General features: G+C 29.9%; 1 protein-coding gene across 5 annotated transcripts; it reads left to right on the forward strand.

The window, feature by feature from the left end:
• Positions 1-466: 466 nt before the first annotated feature.
• LOC139997861 (ATP-binding cassette sub-family G member 4) lies at positions 467-9,881 on the forward strand. Of its 5 annotated transcripts, none has more exons than XM_072021883.1 (11): positions 468-1,952; positions 4,926-5,236; positions 5,777-5,950; positions 6,035-6,245; positions 6,863-6,970; positions 7,122-7,243; positions 7,328-7,496; positions 7,597-7,697; positions 8,012-8,167; positions 8,385-8,503; positions 8,593-9,881. In XM_072021883.1, the coding sequence occupies exons 1-11, from the start codon at positions 1,772-1,774 to the stop codon at positions 8,819-8,821; spliced, it is 1,881 nt and encodes a 626-aa protein (XP_071877984.1). In that variant the 5' UTR covers positions 468-1,771; the 3' UTR covers positions 8,822-9,881. The 5 variants fall into 5 exon arrangements, 3 of the variants coding, with proteins under 3 accessions (XP_071877986.1, XP_071877984.1, XP_071877985.1); XM_072021884.1 differs by having other exon boundaries at positions 469-1,952; positions 7,137-7,243; XR_011803129.1 differs by lacking the exon at positions 8,593-9,881 and having other exon boundaries at positions 467-1,952; positions 8,012-8,289.
• Positions 9,882-10,449: the final 568 nt, after the last annotated feature.

Consider the following 10,449-nt stretch of genomic DNA (forward strand, 5'->3'; position numbering starts at 1 on the left):
AACGTTAACAATAATTTTTTTATTCTATATTCTTAAAGGTTCAGATAAATACTGAGTTGTCCCAAAAGTTTCTTTCGTTTTTTTCTAAGTAAATAATGGATGCATAATATTTTATATTTTATATCATGTCATTGAGCTATGTACAATTCATTCTTCACATAATATCATTTTCCCAGAATTTCTGGGATTTGCTAGCAAAATATCGTTCTAGATGCATTTTTAGGTCATTTATTAAACTGAATCTTTTACCGTGAAAACAATTTTTTAACGAAAGGAATGAATAATAATAATCACGCGAAACCACATTCGGAGATTATGGAAGATGAGGTAGAACAATCCAATTAAATGATAACAATTTGTTTCTAACGGCTAAAGCTAAAAAACAACTCCTGACGTTATCGCAATAGCTATAACCAGAATAGTTAATTCTGGTCATTAGAAACAACTTATTAAATTGGATTGCGATGCCTTACCTCCGGATATTCCACCGTGATTATTATTTATTCTTCTTGTTAAAAAATTCTCTTCGTAGTAAAAGAATCAGTTCAATACATGATATTAAAATACCTAAAACAATATTTTTCTAGCAAATCTGGGAAGTTTTGGAAAAATAGTATTATGTCGTTTCTGGAGAAATGGAAGAAAGTAATAGATCATAATGGGTCGTACATAACTCAATAATTTGACATAAAACAAAATATTGCACATCTATTATTTATTAATAAAAAGAGAGAATCTTTTGGGACAACCTAATGTAATATTGATAGTGATAAAATTTATTAATAATTAGCGCAAAAGAACTATTTGTTAGATACAGTAATTAATGAAAACAATAAAAAATATAAAGAAATGTCCATTTATAAAAGCAATCGTGATAGAAATGTTTTAAATGAAGTTACGCGTGTAGCACTTCAGATGCAATGAACTTCAGAATGCAAGGTCAAACGGGACTGGACACGCTTTCCATAGCAAGAAAGTTGTACGGCCCTGTAATAAAGAGTTAATCGGCAGTCGCCGTCACGAATTCGTTGGGATCGCATATCGTTTCTATTGCGTTCGCCATTAGATAAAGAGTGCCTTGGAAACATAATGCTTCTTCTGCTAAATAAAGTGAATTCAACGAATTACGTGAAAAATTCTTTTTTCATCGCGACATTTAACTATATGCAATCATTGCATCATAGTGAATAATGTACATCTTCTTTGTTAGCTTCTTGATGCATTCTTCAGCAACTAGTGCAATCTCCTTGTTGTGTATAGGATTCTCATATTTGATGAATCTAAAATTGTGAAAAATTACAGTCAACTGAACGTGTCCTAAAAATTATTTACTAATTAGTAATAATTGCTAAACATTTTAAATTAATATTTACTCACAATAACATTGTGTCTTAAAAATCTGCTATTACAAAATATTTTGAAATTTCAATTTTTGGAAGTGTAAACATATGTATATATATTGTATATATATATGTATATATATGTATATATTTAGTATTCCTCTCGGTGGAGTTTTGATTATATGAAACTAAATGATCATTTATATTTATTTTGTGGAGGAAAACATCCATTTCGTAAGCAGCAAACATTCGTAAGCTGAAACATTTTGAGTTGTAATCATCGTTTGTGATTGTGCGCTGTATATGTGATAACAGATGATAACATAGTACAACCCGCGTAAATGCCAATTTTCGTGGGTCAAATTCCAGTGGTTTATTTGAACGATTAGTTTAAATACATATTTATCAGTCGTCGGATGTAGGAAATTAAGATGGAAGCGCATCATAATAATGCAATCGTTAATCCATCAGCGAGAATGATCGACGAAGAAGAATGCACCGTTCAACTGACAATAGGAGAGGATCAGAAATTTTTGAATCCAGATTCTCAGTCGGTTACCAAGATGCATATCGAGTTTGACAATCTCTCGTATACCATCTGCTCTGGTAAAGGCAAGTATATTTAATGCAAGAGATATAGTGAGGTTGTAAATTAAAACCTAATCAATGGTGGTCATATGTATGTGTATCCAAAGATGTATGCATTTTATGGAAGCAGTTTAAATCTGTGAAAATTGTAAAATTACTTGTTAATTTCAATATATCAAATTTCTTTAGAATAATTGTGCATTATAAAATTAAGAAATAATAAATTGCTTGGACTGTTTATAATTTGTTGAAATATTAATAATATAAAGAAAAAATTTTATGATTTTATTGTACTATACCTTTTCCGCCAATTATACGTTCATTCTTAGTTAATTCGTGTATATGAAGAAAATAGAACAACTGCATTACTTAAAGGATAACTAGCTACCATTTTATCTATTAGTTAATTGAGGAGAATAATTTTTAAATGGCATTTAACATTTACATAGCTGTCGATTAATCACTTCGTTTAAAAACAGAAATCAATTTTTTTTTGTCTATTTTTCTTCATTATTTCTTTTCATTATATCTTGTGCTGAGCTAAGATAGCCGATAGTTTTTATGCATTCTGTTACTATGTACAGTTACTTACAAAAGCCTGTATGAATCAATGTTTGAAATATAACAAATTACTTTTTATTATAAGCAAAAATAATACAAATTATTACATTTATAAAAAAAGAAGTAAAAAGATACAAAATATAATTTTGCAAAATTATACATACTCCTATTGTTCATAGCTACATTTTGGGTTGGTAACCAAGTGATTGCAGATTTTGTCAATACCATCTAATGATTATGAATGCATTATGAATACGTTAAAAGGAAAGAAGGGCTCTTGTGTGTCCTCTCTGTAGGTACCAATAACTGTTTACGATCTTTTTAGAATTAATAAAATTAAAGATTTTGTTATCTCTGACGTTTAGTCTTTTATGAGATAGATGTTTAGATTTTTTTAATTTATTCCGAAAATAAATGAATATCAGTTAATATGAAAGTATACAGAATTTTATAACGAATTTTAGTTTCTTTTGATAAGTTGGATGCATCAAATTCAATATACGCATGCAAACTTCTTTAATTGACTGTACCATTGATTATTGGTAGGTAAGAATGTTTTATTTATGCGACAAATATGTGCTATGTATGTAACCTATGCATAAGTGTATGTAATCCAATCAGTAATATGCGACTGATAATTTTAGTATTTAAAAATATTTACCAAGCAGTATGTTTTTAAAACCAGTAATAACTATAAATACGAATGATCTGTAGGAACAAAAATGAGAAGACTTTATACCTTATTTGTATCTACTAGCATAATATTTTGTGATGATTTTTATTTATTGTAGCCAATTATTTGAAAAATTAATTATAAGTTGCAACTATGTATTTTGCATTAACCCGTTACTTGTTAATGATGTGTGAATAATAGATTAACTTATGTAATCGCAACCGCAATATTGATCACATTAAAATAGAAAATAGCATTAACGAAAACTGAAGCCAAGGTCAAAGGTCATTTACGTAAGAATTAGAGAAAGAAGACAAAGAGTATATGTGAATTTACCGTTTTAATTAAAAGACAAATTATTTTCATTCTTCTGCTATAAATGTATAAAGTCATTGTAAAATTAAAAACATTTCCTAACTAACAATAACAAAAAATACTTATGCGTTTGCACATGGATGGTATTTCTGATAATACTTATTCAGATTTAACATAATATAAAGATAAGTATGCGCATTCATAATTTTCTAGTCACAAGTAGCAAACAACAAATGTACATTATAAGTAGGTTATGGATTTTTAGGAATTTATACTATATAATTATATTATATTATATATATAATATATATACATATATAAATTTGTATGTGTAAAATTGCACAGAATGTATTTAATATGAAAGAAAGAGGAGTATGAAGAAGAAGAAGTAAGAAGAAGAATATGTAAAATATCCATAGTATAGTACTTTCTATTACATTTGTTAGCTAAAATAATTTTCTACCGAGCTCCTACTTTTTTAATTATATTCTCAAAAATATCAATTTGTATAAAAGTCCGCAGTTTAATTATTGGATTTTACAATGATTTTATACATTTATAGAAGAAGAATGAAAATAATTTGTCCTTTAATTAAAACAGTAAATTTACATATACTCTTTACCTTCTTCTCTAATTCTTACGTAAATGACCTTCGACCTTGACTTCAGTTTTCATTAATGCTATTTTCTATTTCAATGTGATTGCGGATTTTATCTATACCACCTAATGACAAAATCCACTTAGTTGCCAACCCAATATTAGTAAACGTTTGTTCATTAAACATTTCTAACATTCTGTTTGCAAGTATTTTTCAAACATTTAACATTATAAAATTATGGTTCTATTATAGTATCTGGACTGCAAAATATTCAGATAGAATAGCACTTTTTAGGGATTTTTAAGATCACCGAAACCGAAAATGAGGATCAGTTTTCATGGAAATATGCAAACAACAATTTCGGTCAATTGGTTGATGTGCGACTTTCTTATGGATTTTGACGATATCTTTCTTAAAGTTTGGTACTTAACCTATTGTATGGCTTACTCTATACGCATTTGAATCATGAGTATTGGATTAGATTATTTTTTAACCCAAGAGGTATTTCTTATTTTCCCACTTCCGTGAAACGATCGGTTAGGCCATACAGATGAGTATACAGAGAGCAGTGAGCGGTAACCGGTAAAATTGGCATTGACTATACTATCAGTTGGTTTGCTGTTCACCGCTTACCGCTCTGTAATATCACGGTCTTACGTGAATTTCTACAGTTAAGAAGACCTTTCTGGACCAAAGATTCATAAGGCCGAATTTGCAAAATTATATATTTCCATGAAACAGATTTAAAATACTCTTGAAGCAACACATAAAGATAAACAATTTTGCAGTCTGGATAGTATATCTTATCCAAATTTATCATAAAGAAAATCAAATCTTTATCTTCTTACAGAAAAATCGAAAAGAATATTAGAGGATGTAACAGGATGTTTCCGTCCTGAGAGATTAACGGCGATTATCGGTCCTTCCGGCGCTGGGAAAACGACGTTACTTCGTATTATATGTAACCTAAAAAGTACAAATGTTAAAGGATCGATCACAGTTAACGGTAAAGAATGGAATGGCAGAGCATTCCGAAAACAAACATGTTTCTTACCGCAAGAATTTGCTTTACAACCTCTTCTTACTGCCAGAGAAACGCTCTACATTGCAGCACGTTTAAAGGTTCAGGGTATTCGTGAACTGCGCTCTTTCAATTTGATTGTACGTTACGTTCTATATGTACATCATTTGCTGTAGACAGTAATATATATTAATTTGTGGTTATTCGTTTAAGATCCATGTGGCGAAATGTCATAAAAGAACTTTTTTTTAAGAATTTCGAAATTTCAAATCATTCAAATTTGAAAATTTGAAAATTGAAAGTTTAAGAATTTGGAAGTTCGAAAATTTGAGAACTGAAAGTTTAAAGATTTGAAAATTCAAAGGTCTGAAAAATTACAATTCTCGATGTTCAAATATCGGAATTTTTGAAATCTGAAAATTCAAAATTTTAAAAATTTGAAAGTTCAACAATTTGCAAGTTTAAAAGCTCGAAAATGTAAAAACTTGGATGTTCGGAAATTCAAAAGTTTAAAAACTCGTAAGTTTGACAAATCAAAAGTTGAAAGTTTAACAATTCACAAGCATAGAAGTTTGAAAATTTGGAAACTTTGAAATATTAAATTTCGAAAACTTTGATCAAAACACAATTATACATTTACAAGTGAAATATTCCATATACATGTATATCTAACCTTACAGGTAACAGAAATAGCAGAAAATTTGAATTTGACAAGCTGCTTAGACACTTTAGTAGAGAATCTAAGCGGTGGAGAACGGAAAAGATTATCAATTGGTGTAGAAATAATCACAAAACCATCTGTCTTATTACTCGACGAACCAACCAGTGGGCTTGACAGTACATCTTCGAATCAGGTCTATAACACTAATCCTATAATATGTAACTTTGAAAAGTGATCTAGGAAATGATATTATTTCGAATAAAAATATTTCGGATAGGTTATTGGACTGTTGCATAAAATAGCAAAAGGAGGTTGCACAGTCGTTTGTGCGATTCATCAACCCAGTAGTCGTATGATATCGCAATTTGACGATTTATTGGTTATACATAATGGGACATCGTTTTATTGTGGAGCTTGGAACGATGTTTTCTGCACGTTCAGTGAAGCAGAATATGTGTGTCCTCAATTTTATAATATATCCGAATTTGGTAATATACGTATATATATACGTATATATAATAGTAATATTACTATTTGAAGAATGCAAAGGAGAAAGAGGGAATGAAAATTTTAACGAATTCTTTACTTTCTTCGTACACTCCTGTGAATGCCCTTTATCACCAGCTATGTCGTATTAATTTGAATTAAAATTTTCTGCATCTTACAGTAGTTATAACAAATTGAGGTGTATCGACAACATATTTTTCATTTTTTACAATTTAATATAATAATTTACTCTTACTTATATTATTTACTTACTATATATATATGTATACATACGCACACACATATATACTATATATACTTATATATAATACTTACAGTATATTACTTAAAATCATGAGTAAAAGTTGAGAATGATATAGAACAAAATAAAGAATAAAATGTTTTATTTTTATATAATATCTATGAGAAAATATGATGTTGCGATATTATACATGTATATTGTGTGTGTATATTAAAAAATAAATTTTCGTTTCCTTAGATATGTTAGAATTTGACATTCCCCCTTTCTCCCGTGGAACCTTCATTTGATAATAAATGCTACTATTAATAATATGAATCTGGTAATTACTCAACATACTCATTGTTAATTTCGTTGTAGTTGTCGAAGTTGTAACTGGGGAAAGAAGTGGTGATTTAAATAATCTACAGAAACTTAGTCGAGATAAATACTCAAAATGGAAGAAACACTTTCAACATCCTATTACGGGTAATTATATTATTTTGAAATATTTACATAGAAATTCACTATTTATAAAGATAACATTAGAATAATTTTTTACTAGAATAGTTAGAATAGTTAGAGTAAATAATAGTCTAATGTTAAAATAATATTGAATAATCTAGTACAAGTATTTTAGGAACAAATGTTACAGTTGCTGCAAAATTGGATAATAGTACCGACATATCGAAGCTATCGTCTCTATGGCAAGAACACAAGATTTTATTATTAAAAGCACTAATTTGTATTAAACGAGACAATGTTAGTAATTGCATCAGAAGTTAATAATTTGTAGTAATTCGATTCGTTTAAAAATTTCATTTTTGTACAAATTGCTTTTTGTAGACTTTGACAAAACTGAGATTTGCGGCTCACATTATAGTAGCTTTTCTACTAGGCATAGTATTTTACGATTCAGGAACTAATGCTAATAGGATTCACAGCAATATAGCTTGTGTATTTTTTATTCTGCTCTTCTTATACTTCGCGAATTCCATGCCGGCTGTGCAGATGTGTAAGTTAAATATTTGTTACCATTATTTTTACAATATTAGAAATCTAAGCATCAAATTAATTATTACAAAGTTTACGTTAAATTGTTGCTTTACTTACAGTTCCTATAGAAGCTGCAGTTTTTATACGAGAGTACTTAAATAATTGGTATCATTTAAGGTCTTATTTTTCTGTAAAAGTATTGTCAGATCTCCCATTACAAGTAAGTGTAATAGTAGCATTTGTATAATACATATATGTTTGTTACTCTAATATGATAATTAGATTGTGGATGTTTATGCATTTGTGGGAAATTTAGAAGCACAAAAATATTTAGAATGCTTACAATATGAAAGAATATATAAAATATTAAAAGTAAAATGCTCATTATAACATTCAGTAGGATAAATCTTTATTTAGATTCCATTGTTTTATTTAATTATGTGTGTAAAAGTATAAATTTACATAAACATCCTCAATGTAGTGACAGTATATTGATTAAAAATATTGTTTTTAATATAATAGTTATCTTTGTAGATTCTTACACCTTCGGTATTTATTTCAATTGCATACTATATGACTGGTCAACCGATGCAATGCGATAGATTTTTACGTACGTGGTTGATTTGTATTTTAACAACAATTCTTGGACAATCATCAGGAATGCTTGTTGGGGCTGCATTCGATACGCATGTAATGTATGATTTTAGATAATTACAACGTGACTGTATAGGATCAAGTATTCTCCTAATGTTCGCTGAATTGGAAACATACATATTACGTCACTTATAACATTTGTATCATTGTAATTTTATGTAATTTCATAATTCGACACATATTAATTTGATATAAAAACAATCCAATTATGTAAAATTAAAATAATACTAACAAAATTAATTAATATTTTCAGATGGGAATTTTCTTGATTCCTGCACTCAATATGCCAATGATATTATTTGCCGGTTTTTTTCTAAAATTTAGGGAAGTGCCACCATTTCTGCAACCTTTGTGTTCCATTAGTTTCTTTAGGTAATTAACGCATTTCATAATTGATAAAGATTTATTTTTTTTTTTATAAAATTAATTGCAGAAAGAAAATTATTTTTGATTTTCTGTAGGTATGGATTTGAAGGTATTTTACAAGCAATTTACGATGGAGACAGAGAAAATTTACGGTGTGATGAAATCTATTGTCCATTACGTTCACCTAAAAAGATCTTAAAAGAGATAGATATGCCCGCAATTTCCTATTACATGACTGTATTAGGTTTATCTGTTTGGATAGTGTGTTTACAACTCTTGACATACTTGATACTTAAATGGAAGGCACATAAAGCCAAAAGTTGATGTGCTTAAATGTATCTATACATAATTTCATATGATATCGAATTAATTAATATTTGTATCACAAGATATTATTAATACTTATATTGATATTTTTGTAAATTTTATCATTGTGATATTTTTATATAATTAATAATGTTATATAACTGGTTATATAATTATATTATAATTATTATGTAACTATTATATAAATGGTAATTTTTTTTCTTTTTTTTTTCTTTTTTTTTTTATACGTGGGGAAATCCTCATGGACCCCTCCCCCCCCCCCACTTGGAAGCGGCAAGGTAGTGTCGGACTATACCGACTAAATCCCCACGGTGGACCGCCCGACGCTCAGCTGGAATGCCCAGGACCCATTTTCGGATGCTGCCAGGGCACTCTTGCGTCCTCTCCTGTCTGAGGGAGTCTTCCTTGGTTAGTTCGGGAATTGGGAGGGACCACCCCTCTCAACGCTATCCCTTGAGCCGTCGTGTAAGTCTGAGGAGATCCAGATCCTCCTCGGCGTGTCAGCCTCTATGACCACCTAGAACGGCATAGAACCGTCCTTCGGCGCGAAATCCTGCTAGGGTGGGATGTTCTCATCCTCTCCCGATCTGTTCGTTCCTTTACGAGCATTACGGCTTCGCAATATGAGCGTACTGCGAGAAGCTCTTGTCGCCCCCTCAGCGTCGCTTTCACAATTGACGAGGGATCTTTCTCCGATCATTAGCCGTAGAATACGATGTGGGGCCTCCCACGCCGGATAAAATTTTAACGTGTGCTGGGCCGTGTCCTCGCCCTCACCGCAGTGGTGACAGGTGCTCGTCACCTCTCTTCCGATTTTCTTCAAGTATTCCCCGAATACTCCATGTCCTGCGAGCACCTGCGTCATCTGGAAGGACAGTGGAAGCCCTCCGGATTTTCTTATCAAGATAAATATTTTCCATTATCTATGTATGTTCATATTGCAGATATCGAACACTTTTATACTCGATCAAGAGATATTCATTCGTAGAAGTACTATATCTCAGGATTATCCAAAGGCTATCATAAGTTTAATAAACATACTCTTTTAGAAATATCTTTCAAATGTTTTACTGTTCCTTTAATTGTAATCACGAGTCCAAAGTATTTCCGGAAATACTCAGATAATGTAGCTCACTGACGATGGAAACAAGAATGCTTTGAATAGGATTGTTTCAAAGTTGCAATTGATTAACTACGATTTCTTCGTCCCACCAAATATAAATATATTAATAAAATAATTGTATAAAAATACTTTACATGTACAATTGATAATTTCAAGTACAAAAAGGGCAAGAAATTTCTAACATCACACGTTACAGAGTAATGGATTTAACAATATCATTTTATACAGAAGTATGAGCAGTATTCAATTGTATAACTAATTGTGTAGATGTACAATTAGTTGTATCATTAACAATTTCAAGTAGGAGAAGTTAAAAGGTTTTTCACGTTATAAATTATAGAAAAATGAACATATAAAATACACTTATAAAATAAAAGTTTGCGTAACGTACAATTGGAAAGTTAATTTTCTCATTTTATTTCGTAAATTGATATGTAAAAAAATATACTTGCATTGATAATTGACGTTCGTTGAGCAATTTTAAAATATCACCTTCAACTTC

This window comes from Bombus fervidus, chromosome 2 (genome assembly GCF_041682495.2).
Source record: "Bombus fervidus isolate BK054 chromosome 2, iyBomFerv1, whole genome shotgun sequence".
Taxonomy (NCBI): domain Eukaryota; kingdom Metazoa; phylum Arthropoda; class Insecta; order Hymenoptera; family Apidae; genus Bombus; species Bombus fervidus.